Genomic DNA, 16859 nt, shown 5'->3' with positions numbered 1-16859 from the left:
CCAGAGGGGAGAGCACTGCAACCTAGTGGCTGGCTGACAGGAGCCAGAAGGAAGACCATGGACTGGCCGCAGGGCCTAGGCTGCCCTTTCACAGAGCTTCCTGGGAGAGGAGGGCCTGCTCTGCTCTGGCCAGTGTCACCCTCTGAAATCCCTGCCCCACCCCTCGTGGGTCAAATAGGTAAGAATCCAGGACAAGATTCATAGGAGGACCCTTCCCCAACTCTAAGAGGTCCCTGAGGATGGAGAGTCCATGGAAGCCAGTGGAAACGCAATCTAAGGCCTTTATCTCAGTGTGGGCTGCTCTGCTCCCTGGCTTCTGGGACACTTGACAGCCTTGCTGTGACTCCTTCTGTCTCATACAGTACCCATCTAAGTCCCCTCAGTAACCCAGGCATTCTCACCAGTGCATCTTAGGGCCTAATTGCCTGCAGGGAGCCCAGAGGCACTCCCCTGTCCCCTAGTGAGTGGGGATCAGTGGCAGGCGTTGCTTAAGTTACGCAGACGGGAGTCCAGGGCAAGACCACAGCTCTGTCTGCGTGTCCTCAGAAATGGAGCTCTGAAGAACCCCGAGCTCCTCTGATTTCAAGGATAGTACTCAGAGGCCCAGAACACTCGTAGCCAAAGGGGCAGTGTTTAAGGAGGTGACTGGGGCATACAGTCTTAAGAAGATGGAAACAGCATCACCCCAAGATGAGGACACCACTTCCCTAGAAATGTGATGGAGGCACCCCAAAGCCCAGGATGGAAACTGTGAGGTCTGGATGCCACGTCTGCACTCTGCCTTGACAGGAGGCCTAGCCCTAGACCTCAGACCCAGGAGCTGCAGGGGTTGTCCCAGCGGGTCTGGAACTCCCACCTCCACTATTGACCCAGATCTACAGCTGGGACAGCGGTACTCCTACCTGCCCTACCTGTGCTCCCACTGGTAAGGTAGAGGAAGGAAAGACCCAGGTCGTAGACATCCCAGGCTGAGGATGGGATCCCAAAAGGGCTCTCTGAGGGGTCGGGTTTCTCAATAAGGTACTATTTCCTGACCTTCTCTCCTGAGACAGGCACATTCGTCCTCCGTGACCTTCCCCTTCAGCATTCACCTGAGGCTGCATGCCCTCCAACTGCTGGGACTCTGTTCCTGCCACATTGAGGAAGGGGGCTGGGCACGACATGGCATCATACTCAGGAGCCTTCTTCACCAGCTCCTTGGGACAATGGAATATCCCAGGGTGGTGACAGCAGATGGAGCTACTTGGGGGAGAACTCGAGTTGGTCAGGCAGCAGCTGGGGTGATGGCCTGTGAGCCACAGGCCACATCAGGAACTTTCCCCACTGCCTCCATGCAAGGCTGCAGAGCTATGGTCCCTTTCTCCACTGCACTGGAGCTTTGAAGACCTAAGAGGCTAGTGGTTCCTGGAGCTAGTGGTTACCTGAACAGATATGGCGATGAGCTACAACATCACCTGAGTCACCAGAGTTGGGTTGGCAGAGGGGTGAAGGGCTCACCCCATTCCCTGACCCATCCATGCTCTTCCTGGCCTTTTAGCCCTGGGTTCCTCATGCCTTCCAGCTCTGCTCCTGGCCTGCTCCTCAGCCTGCACCCTATGGGTCAGCAGCTGACTTCCTTCTAACATCTCATTCTTTGTTTCTCCCTTACTTTTGCTGAACTCCCTCTCCCCCCAACCCAGAAGGCAATGTTGAGCCAAAAGCGTGCGTCCCAGTGTCTCACACCTGTGCTCTTTAAACACAGAGACCTGCCAAGATGCCCTCTCATCCAACTATGCCCAGGCTGAAGTCCTCACCCTCTCTTAAAGCGGCACCAACGTGAGAGAGACAGGCAGACAGACAGAAAGCCAGAGGCTTAGGGAAACTCTGGAACCCAGACAAGAATCTTTTCGCTGAGAAAGACTCAGATATCCTTGTTTGCACAGGACTGGTGGAAAACCTCCCATGCAACCCTTGGGGCCCAGAGCCATCTGGGTCTGATGTTCTGTTCTACTGTACATTGAAGAGATATATATGCACATATAGTATCTATATTCATACATACTATACTCTTGTGTGTAGTGCACGTGCTTATTGGTGGTTTGTCTTCTTTGTTAGGCTTTGTCTCCCTAAGCCCTTGCCCCACCCAGAGTTTCCCATCCCTTTCACTGATTTCTGTTGTTTCTGCTGACTGTGTGGGTGGAAAGTCCCAAGAAAAGTGCATCTGGGAATTGCCAGTCCAGCTGGGTGGTCCCAGGCTCCTGTCTTAGGGGTGTTTCCCCTATCAGCAAGTAACCTGGTGAAGTCTATTGAAGGCCAGACTGCCCCCCCATGGTCACTGCTTCACTAGCCCCACCCCACCCCAGATTGGGGTTCTACCTCCCACCCCACACCCTCGTTGTGGGGGGACTTCCAGGGGGCTCCTCTGCAGCCTCCTCCACTCCTTCCTCCACCCCATCTATGTCCTTGACTTAGGGGGGCATTTTGTCTTTTTTATTTTTGATTTTGTTCTGTCTCCTTCGTCTGTTTGTTGTCAAAGATGCTGCTGGGCAGATGGGCAGGGAAAGGATCTGTCTGCCCATCTGGCCCGGGGGGTCTGAGAAGGGAAGCCTTGGGCGAGAGGAAACCAGTTGCAATACTGTACTTCCTGGCCAGTGGCCAGAGGATGCGTGCAATAGCAGAGGCCAGGTGACCCCTTCAGCCTTGGCCTCTGCCCCTCCCTTGGCCCTCCCTCCCTGCTCCTCCGTGGTGTTGGTCAGTCCTTTTCTAAAGCTGTCCTCTCGTGTGTGTCTGGGGCATGCTCAGGCTGGGCCCTGTGCCCTGTCTGCGTGCCTCCAACTGTCATGCTGTGCTTGAGCCCCAATAAAGACATCTGGAGCATCCTGCTGCTCCTGCTGTGTGAGCACCTGCCTCTGCCTCTCCTTTCTGGCTCTGTGTCTATCGGGACCTCCTGGGGCTCTCACCCCGACACCTGAGGAGTGCACACACTCAGCATAACCCCACTCCAGCAGGAATCACCAGTGCAGCCTGATCCCTGCATTTAACAGGGAGAGACTAGTGCTCAGAGAGGACAAGTCATCAGCCCACAGCCACACAGAGAGGACTAACTCAGGACCCCGAGTCCCAGACAGTGTTCTAATCTCCACTGCTGTCCCTAATTAAGCCCCTGCCATAACATGGAAGAAAAGACTGTTTTTTGTTTAAGGAATTCCGCTGTATTCCGTTTGTGCAGCGGGCCTCCCCTCCTCCCTGCAGTTGTACCAGTTCTAAATGGGCCAAGGCTCTGGGGATGCCAAAGTTATTGACTGGATGGCTGATGAACTAAGGCCAACTAGAGACTGGTGGCACAACTGGGGACCACTTACGGATGGAGAGTGAACACATCCTGGGCCTGGATAGGACAGGGAGATGGCAAGTGATGGTCAGATGTGGCCCTTGGCTCTCGCTGTTGTTATCCCTCTCACATTCACATGGGGCACACGCAGGGCCAGTTTCATGGGTGTGCAACCTGTGCGGCCACTCAGAAGGGCCCCATGCTGGGTTTAATGCTTGGCTGTTACCATGATGAAATTAATAATGGTTGAAGAGGGGCCCTGCATTTCCATCTTGCACTGGGCTCTGGCGGGTCTGGTTGCCTGCTCACCTCTCCTTATTCTTGTCTTACTCCTCACTCTTATTCTGGGCATCCATACGTAGGGCCATAGGGGCCTTAATTTAAAGTCTTGCTTTGCTGCTTGCTAGCTGGGTAACTTGGGGGTGACTCACCAAACCTGGTTCCCTGTTTGTTAGAGGATAATGATGGCCCCTGTTTCAGAGACAGAGTGAAGAGCCTGACCTGGTGTCATGTGTCTACCTGTGACATGACGTATAGTAGCGGTACAGTGTCAGTTCCCTCCCTGCCCTGTTCCTGTCACTCTCAGACTTTTCTCCACAGATTTCTGAGATCTCTGTGTCCACCTGCACCAAGAAAGGATAAGAACACACCCGGGAGCTGTCTCGGGCAGTGTAGAACAGCAGGGTGAGGAGGACATGGCAGAGGAGAGGGAAGAAGCCAGGGGAAGCCAGTTCCTGAAGTGTAAGGAAAGATCGGGCTTGGAGCCTGGGCCAGCCGAGGCAAGGGGGTGGCAGACAGCCAGTGTCAATTAAAGATAAAATCTCTTCTCCGGTAGTGGAGGGCAAACAGCAGCTGTGGCCCCCCTAGACAGGAGAAAGCCATTTGCAGCCAGGCTGGCCTTGGAAAAGCTTGGCCAGGCGATAATGGGACGGGATGCGCTGCTGACTCCATAATGACATTACGCATCAGGGCCCACGGCCAAAGTGGCTGTTTTTTCTGTAGATCAATGTGGAACCATTTCATGGTCAGGGGCTGAGAACCCAGCCAGCAGCAGGGGTACCAGATACCAGAGTGGTCCTGAGGGAACTGAAGGGGTGGCAGCTGGGGTCCCCAGTGACCCTTTCAGGCTGCCGGAAGAGGAGGGGGCAGTGTGCAGGAGGGTGGAGGGGTGGGCAAGAGAAGCAGCAGATCGCCCCTTCTCCCCACCTCACAGAAACAGCAGGCCGTGCTGTCAAGGAAGAAACGGCTCTGGCTTCCTCCTGTCCCCCAAAGCTGGAGTCGAGCCCAAGGTAGGGAGCTGGTTAAAAGAACAGGACATTGTTTAAAAGAACAAGACAGATTTTTGGAGTCAGGCAGACTTGGGTTTGAGTCCTGACTCCATCACTTCCTTGTCGTGTGACTCTAGGCAAGTTACTCAACCTGTTTGAACCTCTATTTCCTCATCTTTTAAATGTAGTTTCTGCCTGAGGTAGTATCTCCCTCATTGAGCCATGAGGAGAAATGAACCGGCGCCTGCAAAGCCTTGAGCACAGTGCCTAGCACATAACCATTGCTAGAGGGAGAGGGGAGTATTTTGGGTCAATTCACTCTAGTAACAGATGACCAGTTTGGTTTGATGTCCTCACTTTTCAATGAATCAGCCTCATTTCAGTGAAGTCCTTATCTCCTTGAGAAGGAGTAAGAGGGGATGATTATGCCTAACAGCGAACATTTATTGAGTGCTGGGCAGTACATTTCATGCTTATAAAGATGCATTCCAAGATTGATGTTATCATTACCTTTGTTTTATGAGGAGAAAACCAACACAGCAGTGTCAGGTCATTTCTCCAAAGTCACACAGCCATTAACTAGCAAAGCTGGGATTCAAACTCAAACAGTCAGGCTCTGTGGCTCCAATGCTTAGCCAGTCTCTGAACTGAATGGGCTCATGAGTCATAGCCCCCAGTGTAGGAGTTTGTACTTTTTATGTTATTTCCTTAACTACAGATTCTCATAGCAAAGGTATTGTTTTCCCCCTTTACAGATAAGAAACCAAGGCTTGGAGAAGTGAGTCATTAAACTCACTCTCCCTTTTACGTGTATGTACCACACCCCACACACACAGAAAGAGGAGGAATGACCTCTTGGGATCCATTCATTAATTAGCAGCAGGTAACACCTAGCTCAGTGACTGCTTTTCCTTCCCTCTGCGACCCCACTGGAGTTTTATTCTCTGACACACAGGAGTGGGTAAGAGGGGTAGGGCTGCTCTGGAACCCACGTTACGTGAGGAGTGGCTCAAGCTGGAGAAGTCTTGGAAACCTGATCCCAACTACCAGGTGTTTAAAGGGTACCTATGGGGAAGTGGGTTTAGATTATTCTCTGATTGCAGAGAGCAGATCTGGAAATAATAGGTGGAAATGTTAGGAGGGCAGATTGGGTTTAAATTTAAAAAAATCTTTTTTTAATGAAATTTTTGATTTGTGATTTTTGTGGGTACATAGTAGGTATAGATAAGAACCTTATTTTCTGTTGTTTCCCTTGCTATTATAAATTTAATACTGCCAGGCATGGTGGCTCATGCCTGTAATCCTAACACTTTGGGAAGCTGAGGAGAGTGGATTGCTTGAGGCCAGAAGTTTTAGACCAGCCTGGATAACGTAGCGAGACCCCATCTCTACAAAAAAAAAAAAAGAAAGAAAGAAAGAAAAGAAAAAAAATTAGCCAGGTGTGATGGCATGTGCCTGTAGTCCCAGCTTCTCGGGAGGATCTCTTGAGCCCAGGAGGTTGAGGCTGCAGTGAGCTATGATCATACCACTGCACTCCAGCCTGGGTGACAAAATGAGACCCTGTCTCAAACATTTATTTAATACAAGGTATTGGAAACCATCCCCATACCAAATCAACAGGGAGTCCCCTGTCACCCTTCCACAGTCCCACTTTCTTCCCCAGAGGTGACACTGTTAACATCTGGTGTGGGTCCTCCCAGGCTTTTTGAAAAAGAAGCTTTCTAACAAAATTACCAAATCAAAATGGGCTTCCCTGCGGGGTAGTGAAGTTCCCTTCCCTGAAAATGTTTGGAGACACAGTGGATGATCATGTGCTGCACCAGGGTTTGTGGGAAGGATTTCTGCTTGGCGTGGGAGGTGGAATTAGAAGACTGTTTCCAATCCTAAGATTTTCTGACTCACGTGGCATGCACAGCTAGTTAGTGGTGGAGGCAGGTCCAGAACGCAGGTATTCAGACGGGCTTCAGATGAACTCGTTTCCTAGCAAGATTTTCCTTAAATTCTTCTCTGCCTCTTCGCAGCCCATCAGGGGTATAGGGCAGGGCAGAGAAACATCTGTGTCTCCTCTAGTCTGTAGTGACGGGAGTGTCCTGGGCCTGGGTCGTGGTGCCAACCAGTGCCTACCCTCGTGGGGCTCCTGTGGCATTATTACAGTGAGCACTTTCCTTCCTTTCCTGGCTCCAAGCCCTGTGTGTGCATACACTGGTACCCACACAAGAGGTAACACGTGAGCTGGCTCAGTCACTTGGGGCTGTGGTAACCACATTCAAAATGCAGCATCACGCTAAAGGGCTGCCGGGGACTCTGGGGACAAGGCTGTCTCCTGGACAGCCTCAGTTGGGCCTGATCCAGCTTTAGGGGCTGAGGAGAGGGAGCCAAACGGCTACAGCTGCAAGTCAGAGGGGTCAGAGGCCTTCTGATGTTGGTGCTGGAAGCCTCTCCTTTCTTTCCCCACAGGGTTGGGGGGACTCCTCCACTCCCTGCTCTTATCTGCCTGCTTCTCCAGGGATCCCTAGAAGAGCAGCGGTTAGCAAGTATATGCTATAGCCCTTTAATACAAGTCCACCAGAAATGTAGGCTTCCACTTGGGGCTGAGTTAGGGTCTCTGCTTCTGAAATTAGCAGAGTTGCTAATTTCTGGTTGCTGGTGGGGGCTAGGGCTTGCTCCCTTTCTCTCTCCACATACTCTTTCCTGGGTGACCTCATCCCCTCCCATTGCCTTAAACATCTTCCAGGTACTGGTGTCATCCACAGATACAGTTCCAGTCCAGAAATCCCCTCTCAGCTGTATTCATTCATTTTTTCATTCATTCAGCAAACATATGTGGCATCTCTGTCCCAGGTACTGCTCTGCATGCTGGGTGTACAACAGGGACCCAAACAGACACCCCTTCCCCCATGCTCTCCCTGCTCACAAACACGCCTGCGTGGCCGTGCCTGGGTGTCTTCACAGCTCCCTGATGCTGAGCTGTGATCCCACCCTTCTGCCTCCCCGGTCCGCCTCAGTGTGCTGCCACCATCCACCTTGAGGCGGAGACAGATGTTGTCAAAACCACCCTCTCATTCCTTAATTCACTCACTCATTTTTCATTCATTAAATCTTTATTAAACATCTGTACTCTGTCATTAGGGAAACAATGGTGAACAATACCAACAGGATCCCTGCCCTCATGGGACTTACATTCTAATCAGGGAGAGAGGCCAGAAGACCAATAGACAAAAAATGTCTCCCACCCATATTCCAACCCATTACCAAGTTCTACATTTCTAGCTCTGAAATACATGTTAGGGATTTCGCATTTCCTGCTTTTCACCCCATTCCTGCAGCCGGACTCCTGCAGGAGCCTCCTCCCAGGTCTCCCTGGGTCCCATCTGCCCTTCTGCCACCAGTCTCCACCCAGCCACCAGAGAGAGAGTGTCTTCAAATGGAAACTGGATCAGATCATGTCACCCCTGCTTATAACCCTGTCAATGGCTGGGTTCCTACTTCGTGTACAATCTAGACTCCTTAGGAGGGCCTGTGAGGCCCTGCTGCTCCTCAGGCCCTTCCTGCCTCCGCAGACCCATTCGTGCCTCTGCTGTCAGCCCCTGAGACCAGCAGCTCACTTTGCTGTCAGTTTCCCACACATCCCCAGCTCTCTCATCTTCAGGGGTTTTGCACTTGCTGTTCCCTCACGGGGACCACTTTACCCCCAGCCCAGCCTCACCCCACCTCCTTCTCTTGACCGAGAAGACCTGGCTGTAAATTTCACTTTCTTGGTGAGGCGTTTTCCCCTCACACATCCACGCCCCTCTGCCTCTGTCAGTTTCCATCACTGCAGCCAGTGCATTTTCTTCATGATACTTACAGTCCTTTGTAACTATAAATTGTGTATTGCCTGCTTCCCTGTAAGTTGCTAGGGCCTATAGGGGCTCAGTAAATATTTTATGAACAAATGAATGAATGGGCCGGAGATAGGCCTGGCACAAGCAGCTGCTGAACTCCATCCTCTCTTATCCCTCACAAGCCCTGTCTCCAGCTGGCTTTTGCACCTCACTTCTAGGGCATTCCTGGGAGTCCTTGGGGAATAACGTGAAAGCTTTTTTTACATTATGCATTTCCTGCCTGAGAAACTGTCAGAATAATGAGGAAGCCTTAGAGAGAGTTCCCATAGCCCTTCCTCTCTCTTCCTTTCAGAACCTACCGTTTTTTCTACCTGGTACTTTTTGGTACTTGTCAAATTCCTCTTCCCGCAGTGGCGAGTTGCTCAGAGGTGCTGGTTCATCCCAGCTCCCACTCGAGGGCCAAGCTTGGTGGTCCATAAAGAGTAGGTGCTCAGCAAAATGCTGAAGTGAATGAAGAAGATGGTGAGAAAGGAAGCAATGAGTAAGAAGGAAGAGTGAGAAAGAAGGAAAAAGGAAGAGGAGGGAGGGGCAAAGGGGTTGATGAAAAGTGAAGAAGAGAAGGAGGGAGAGAAGTGAGGTCAGGGAGTGGGAAAGAGGGAAAGAGAACCCTGGCCCGGTGTCCACCTCAAGCCAGAACCCTACCCCACCCCTTCCAGTCTTCCTGGACTCAGAGCCTCCTGGGTCTGCCCCAGCCTCAGGTGCGACAGCAGGGCTCCTCCAGCCTGCCACTGACACCAAGGGCACCCTGAGCTCTCAGCTCACAGACCCCGGGCTGCCCGGGGCAGGAGAGACTGCTCCTGAAGAGACCTCTGGAGGGACCAGAGCCCAGGATTCCTTAACCTGAGGCCCAGTTCCATCTCTGAGATCCCTAGAGACTCCCCTCAGCTCCCTTTCCCTCAGCTCCTCATTTTGAGCCCCTGGTCTAAGGACGATTAACTCCAAATCCAGCATCAGTGATCAAATGTTCATAGCAAACAAAGGAAAACAAACACCGGCTTTCCTCCATGCCTCAGCCCTGGGGCCCCAGAGGCCTGGCTCAGAGACAGGTGCCTTGCCTCCTCCCCATGCCCAGCCCAGGCCTGCCAGCTGCCCTCGAGAAGACCAGGGGCCAGCCTCAGAGGCCCGGAGGATCTGTTCCCAGAGTAGCCGTTGCCACGGTGACCCTCCCTGGGGTGGCGGCTCCTAAGCTGCCATGGGAAGCAGAGTTGTGCCACTACCACGGCCACCACCACCACCACCACCAGGGCTGCCACCACAGCAAAGCTGCTCCTGGGGCCTCCTTCCTAATTAGACTGCTGAGAGACCAGTCTGTGCTATCCTCTCACCGCACCAGGCAGCCACAGTACCAGGGAACAGGAGTCACAGTCAGCCCCCTTCCAACACCCCGGCAGCATCCCACTGTGTGCCCCAGGACCCACTCCTCCCCTGATGGGACGACACTATTTGCCCTCCTGGAAAATCGATTAGGGACCTCATTTCTCTCAGCACCCCACTAGAGATGGCAACCAGCTCCCAGGGTGCCCGGGGGCGGGATGTTGAGGGCAGCAGTGATACCAGTAAGAAGGCTCCAGTGATACCAGGTTCCCTCTGGGCCTCAGTGCTAGGTGGTGAGAAGCTGTGTTTCCCTGGACAGGACTGGAGAGTTGCTCTCTAATACTCTCCATCTTTCTTGGATTCTTTCCCATCCCTACCAGAGGCTCTTGCTAACTACTATCCCCTTACATTCTGGCCCCCAAACATGCACACACATTTCCAGAGTCGTCCTGCTCTCTTCACTCTCTTCATTTTCTGATCTATGCTCAAGAAAATATCTTGTGTCAGTCATCAGCACTCTAGTATGAATTTAGTATGAAAATACTTTATTTCCCAGGAGATAGGACTGTTGACCTTCTCTCAACTTGTGGAGTGAGAGCCTTGTTCTCTGTGATAGGAGGTCCTAGCACTAGAGGGCTCCAAGCAGGATAGATAATTTTTTGATTAGGAGAGGAAGAAATCCAAAACTTCCTGTGTGGGTCAAATTAGAGGCCGGAGCTCTGCAAGGAATTCTGGCCTGACTCCAATGAACAAAGAAGGACGTGGCGCACAAAAGAGAAATCCAAAGTGATATGCAATAGAAGCTGCCTCTGTCTGGAAGATCTTCCTGCTCCTTGTGCTCCCCTCTTACATTCCACTATAGTGTCCTCAGCCTGGCAAACTCTTACTTATCCCTCAAGGCCCACTCAACTGTCACCTCTGAGAATCCTTCCTGGGCTCTCCCAGGGAGAATTCCTCTGTCTTTTATGCTCTCACAGAACCTTGTATATTCCTCCATTATAGCACCTACCGCAGTGATAACTTGTTGCTTGTTTACTCACTTATGGATGCCTTCCTTATTGATGTTTTTACCTCCAACCCCTGCTCAGTGGTCAGGAGCTCAAAGGTGAACAAAGGCCGGGCACGGTGGCTCAAGCCTGTAATCCCAGCACTTTGGGAGGCTGAGACGGGCGGATCACGAGGTCAGGAGATCAAGACCATCCTGGCTAACCCGGTGAAACACCGTCTCTACTAAAAATACAAAAAACTAGCCGGGCGAGGTGGTGGGTGCCTGTAGTCCCAGCTACTCGGGAGGCTGAGGCAGGAGAATGGCATGAACCCGGGAGGTGGAGCTTGCAGTGAGCTGAGATCTGGCCACTGTACTCCAGCGTGGGCGACAGAGCGAGACTCCGTCTCAAAAAAAAAAAAAAAAAAAAAAAAGGTGAACAAAGGAATGAGTGAGTGAATAAGGACTGAATGAATTAGCTGCACTTTGCTGACTTCTGTCATTCACCCCTGTCATTCTAGTCCATGGTTGGGTCTTAAGATTTGTCCAGAATAATTATCTGGGATGCTGGGCCTCTCACTCTGCCATCCCACCACCATGTGCCAGCCAAGTCCCCTCTCACCCACACCACCCTCACCATCAGTGCTCCCTTCCAAAGTTCCCCATTCCCCTCAACTCTCCAGGCTTCAGCCATCTGGGCCTTTCTTTCCTGATGTTAGTAGCTACAATTTATGTCACAGTCAACTTGGAACAGCGGCGGGGCTCATGTCCTGGGTCCTTTCTGCCTCCGTCTTCTTCCTTCTCAGTCTTCATTAGTGGTGGTCTGTGAGCCTTGCACCCACCCCAACTCTCCGAGTGCTAGTTAGGTGCTCAGGTTTGTGCTCTTGGACGAAACTCCTGCTACATAAGTGGACATAGAAAAAGAGCCTGGCAAGGGTTGTTTCCAGAGGGGTCAGAGTCAATCCTGTGCTATTGCTGGGCTTGAGGTTCCACATCTGTGAATGGGAATTAAGCTTCCCCTGCCTTCATCCAAGGTGGGATGATAATTAAGTGAGAGTGGATGGATGGGTCCTTCGGAACTCCTGAAGCACCACTGGAGGCAAAAGGTTATCATTCTTCTGGCTTTCTCTCAAGGACTTGGGTGTTCCTCCAGAGTCAGAGGGCAGGTGCCTCTGGAAGTTATAATAGCTAACATGGATTGAGTGTTTACGACCAGCCCAAGCCCCCTACATGGCTTAATGGATCAGAGCAACGCCAGGAGGTAAGGGCTGTTTTTATCACTCACATTTTACAGGTGAGGAAACCAGAGAGTAATTTGACGGAGATCTCACAGATAGATTTCACAGGAGATTTTGACCATGCTCCTACGCTGGCTCTGTGGCCAGCCCCTTGGCAGCAGCACCACCACTGCCATCGATTCCTGGTCCACGGCCAGTTTGCTAATTCTGGCTCCACTGGCTTTGCCACTTGTGAGCTGCGTGACCTTGGGCAAATGACTTAACCTTTCTAAGCATGGTCTGTGAAATGGAGATAATGATATATGTAGAGATTTTGCCCAGAGGAGTAAATGGAGGTGGCATATGTGAAGCGGCTCTAGACCCAGGCAGTAAACAGTGCTCAGTGTGTGTCCTTCCCCATCCACACTGAGAGACCCTGCCTGGCAAGCCTGACTTGCACAACAGAAGCACTGGAAGCCCTTTTCCAGAAATTCCTTGCTAGGGCCACTCACTGTTGACTGAGAGGATGGAGGCAGGTCCAGCTTAAGGCAGGGCCTTGGGACACCAGTGCTCAGGAGGCAACTCACTGTCATGGCCATTTCCCCCTTGGTGACCCAGAAGTGGTGACACCTGTGTGCTTGCTTCCCGAAGCAGTGAGAAGCCAGAGGGAGACCCACACAGCTGCCGGCTCGAAAGGCTGCTCCCTGTGCGTGGGCACCTTGGCCCCATCTTCCATTCCCCTCTCTCCGCACTTCCTCAGGACCAGGGGCCAGGAGCTGCCCCCAAGTCCTTTCTACACATACTTGTGAGCTCCTGGGAATGGGATTCAAGGAGGCAGGTAGGTGAGAGGAAGCACAGGGGAAGACTGAAAGCAGATCTCAGAAGCTGAGAAGAGGAAGACGAAGAGGAGGAGGAGGGGGAAGGGAGAGTGGCAGAGAGAGGAGCAGGAGCCACGGAGCAGTGAGAGAAAAAGCAGGCAGGGAAGGGGGAGGGGCAGAGAAGGGGAAGGAGGAGGGACTGCACCCGGCTGTGGGCAGAGGCTGCGGGGCCTAAAATGAACTGAACAGGCTGGAAATAGAACAGCTGGGCAAACCCCAAATGCTTTGTTTGGGTGTCTGCTGAGCAAGCACGTGAATGAGCAGAACAGGGACAACAATGCAAGGAAGAAGAGGCTCATTTCACTCTGGAGGTAGGTCAGAACAAGAGGCATGTATTCCAGTCCAGCACAGGTTAGTCGGGGTTCTTTTTCCGGGATGTTTTCTTTATGTAATCATTATTTTTAACAGGCTGGCTTGGTGGCGGGATTAGCCTGACGCCACCCCATCCTTGGCAGGTGGAAGGTTTGGGTTACTGTGAGACCAAGACCACTCTGGGTTCTTACTGTAACTGTGGATGCCACTGGCTTTGGGAGAAGAGATCTTAATCCACTTTCTAAATGGAGGTTTAGGAATCTAAGCTGTGTAATGGAATATCATTTTCCTTATTAGAACAAACCCTAACTCGGGTGCAGTGGCACATGTCTGTAGTCCCAGCTCCTCAGCAGGCCGAGATGGGAGGATGGCTTGAGCCCAGGAGTTTGAGGTTGCAGTGCACTATGACAGCACCTCTAAATTAGTCACGGCACCACAGCCTGGTCAACACAGCGAGACTCTGTCTAAAAATAATTTTTAAAAAATAAAGAATAAAACCCAGTTTCAGGACGGGTCAGGACTAGCCTGAGGGGCTCTGCCTGTCTCAGCTCACAGAACTGCACCATGCCTCACACACACCAGCACACTTCACCCTGGGAGGTGCCCAGGCCACCTGAGGCTCTGCCATGGGCTGGTTCCTTCCCTGATCACCAGCAGCGCCACCTCTGTGTTTCTCCCCTCCTCTCCCCACACACAATATGAAGAACCTTCAGTCTAGAAATTAGACACGGGACCAGCAGAGGCTGTGAAGATAACTGGAGCCAAGTGGCCCCAAGAGCTGCCATTTAGCCCAATCCAAGGTATCCGCGCTGTGGGGCAACTGCTCCATCACTGGTTTCTCTAGAATTCAGATCAGCTGTACTTGGGACTGAATGTGGACAGGAATTAGGGGGCCTGAACTCTAACCTCACTTCCACCATGGGCTGTGCAGTCTTTGGCAACTTGCTTAACGGCTGAGCTTCAGTTCCCCGTTTGTAAAATTGGGGATAATACTGCCCACCTCAGTGGATTCTCATAAAGCTCCAATGAGATCCCGTGTCCCTTCTACTTAGCTCAATAACTTGACATTTTGTAAGGTTTAATTTCCTTCCTTCCTCTCTCCCTTCTTTTCTGGATGAGCTCCAAGAACCTTTCCCAATTCACTAGAGAACCTTTGAGGAAAGCTAATTTGAGGAGAAAAGGAACACAGCCCAGCCCACAGCCTCCCCACGAGGGGCTGGGGCTGGAGGGGTAGGTCTGGCGGAGGAGGGAAGGGGAGAGATGAGTGATCAGAAGGTCTCAACCTAAGTGCTGGCGGCTTCTGTGACAGAGAGGCAACTGAACCTGTATATGGTATTTGGATCACAGCTGGAAATCAGACTGGATTTTGGCTTTAATAAAATATTTGACATTTTGTGGAGCTCAGTTTTAAACATGGGGCTGAGAGCTGGCAGACCTAGATCCATTCCTCAAGTTCTAACTCAGTTCCCCCTGCTGCTCTGGGCTTCAGGATTCTCTGCTCTCTCTGTCATCAGAAGGCATTCACATGAAGACCCAGCTGGTGATCAGTTCATGGCAACAAGTGTCAGAAGCAAGAAGACTTATCTCTGGTCAGTGTTTTCGACTGGGTAGTAATCCTGCACTTGGTGATTGTACAACCCTAAATGGAAATAGGACCCTAAAGTCCACTCTTTTCCAAGACTAGCCCCTTAGAAACACATCCGCAACCATAAGGAAGCTGATTTAAGACCCCTTGGCCCTGCTCCCATAACACACCCCCAAGAGAGTTGGCTTGACTATGGAACCATACCAAAATCTCTCCTCCACACTGCCTCTCCTCTTCCTGTTAGGCAAGTGCTCTTGGCCTGAAGAATCTTGCTTAGTGCACGTATCTTGTCTTCAGGTAGAACTAGAAGTTGAGCAAGTCAGTTTCCTCTTTCTGACGTTGAGAGGGTGGGGATCAAGAAGGATGTTTCAGAGAACGAAGAGGTTCTTGGCTGTTTGTACTGTCTGTGCCTGTTCCAGCTCTGGCTGCCCTTGTTTGACCTGCTTCTTGCAGGAGGTAGTGACCAGCATCGTAAGGAATGCCCATGAAGTACTCTGGGCTTCTCAGATGTAAAGGGCAAGAAAAGTCAAAGCCAGCTCTTATCTCCATCCAGATGATGGGGATAAAAACAGTCCAAGCCCGTTGCTTGCCTCACTTGTTCAGTGGCTAAGCTAATGCCAAACTGGGATTTCTCTGACCTCATGTTAACCAGACCTCAAGGCTGCCAGAGTATCAGCTACTAAATCACCAATCTATAAAAGTCATCTTGCAGCCTTTTCCAGATCCCAGAAGGAGTCTTTACTCCATCCTGACCTCAGAAGCCACCTTGAACCCTCTGCCAATGCTTTCTTCCTGTATTTAGGAATCACATCTATCATTTGGGGTCCAGAAAATATTTTTAGCTACCAACCATGACTCAGACTTCATCCCCATCTACAACCGTGTGACTAGAGGGTAGGGAGTTGGAGAAGATTCCTCCAGCCACAGGACTAACAGCTCCTTGAACAAGCTTGTTACAAAACAAGTCTGGTCATGCCCTTCCTTTTCTGAAAAGTATTCTCTGACTCCCTGCTGGATAAAGGTTAGATGCCTCAGCGTGGCTTCTCCAGAACCTTCACAGTCTGGTCAGCCTCCCTTTTGGGCCTCAGTCAGTCCCTGCCCTCCCTCCCACACACTCGCACTCCAATCCCATGCACATAGAAGTGTTTGAATGAATGTACTTTCCTGCTTTGGGTCACATGCTTCCCTTAGCTTGGAGTGTCCCCTGCCTTTCCTCCACCTTGTGAATCTGCTCATCCTTTGTGAAGTCTTTTCTTTCTTTTTCTTTTCTTTTTTTTTTTTTTTGGTACACATTTATTGGGTACAAGTGCAATTTTATCACATGCATAGTTGCACAATAGTCACGTCAGGGCTTTTAGGGTATCAGTCACTCAAATAACATACATTGTACCCATTAAGTAATTTCTCATTGTCCACCCCCTCCCACCCTCTCTCCCTCTGAGTCTCCATTGTCCGTCATGCCACTCTCTACATCCATGTGTACACATTTTTAAGCTCCCACTTACGAGTGAGAACATGAGATATTTGTCTTTCTGTGTCTAACTTATTTCACCTCTTGTTCCAGCTACGTTGGTATAAAAGACATAATTTCATTCTTTTTATGGCTGAATAGTATTCCATGTGCATGTGTATCACATTTTCTTTATCTACTAATCATCTGTTGGTAGACAGGGCATTTAGGTTGATTCCATGTGTTTGCTATTGTGAATAGTACTGCAGTAAACATACGAGTGCAGGTATCTTTTTTTTTTTTTTTTTTTTTTTTCAGGCAATGTCTAGCTCTGTCACCGAGACTGGAGTGCAATGATGCCATCACAGCTCACTGCAGCCTTGACCTCTCAGGCCCAAGTGATCCTCCTCTGAGTAGCTGGGACCACATGCCATCATGCCCGGCTAAGTTTTAATTTTTTGTAGAGATGGGGTCTTGCCATGTTACCCAGGCTGGTCTGGAACTTCTGGGCTTGGGCAATCCTCCTGCCTCAGCTTCCCAAAGTGTAGGGATTATAGGTGGGAACCACCAGGCCTGGCTTTCTTTTTGATATATTGATTTCTTTTATGAAGTCTTCTTTTTTCTTCTTTTTCTTTTTCTTTTTTTTTTTTTTTTTT

The 16859-nt window shown here is 50.9% G+C and overlaps 1 protein-coding gene across 3 annotated transcripts in view; it reads left to right on the top strand.

The window, feature by feature from the left end:
* The window catches only part of KCNC4 (potassium voltage-gated channel subfamily C member 4), a 59306-nt gene that overhangs the window by 20800 nt on the left and 21647 nt on the right, over window positions 1–16859 (top strand). Inside the window, exon 4 of one of the 3 annotated variants that reach the window (XM_023232613.3) lies at window positions 14658–14757. In XM_023232613.3, the coding sequence (XP_023088381.1) occupies window positions 14658–14757 (100 nt within the window). Of the gene's footprint in view, window positions 1–1052; window positions 2879–14657; window positions 14758–16859 lie in introns of those variants that run through there. The other 2 variants (XM_023232614.3, XM_023232616.3) reach the window with 2 other exon arrangements.

The sequence above is a fragment of the Piliocolobus tephrosceles genome, chromosome 1, assembly GCF_002776525.5.
Source record: "Piliocolobus tephrosceles isolate RC106 chromosome 1, ASM277652v3, whole genome shotgun sequence".
Classification (NCBI taxonomy): Eukaryota; Metazoa; Chordata; class Mammalia; order Primates; family Cercopithecidae; genus Piliocolobus; species Piliocolobus tephrosceles.
This window is presented reverse-complemented; position numbering and strand designations above follow the sequence as displayed.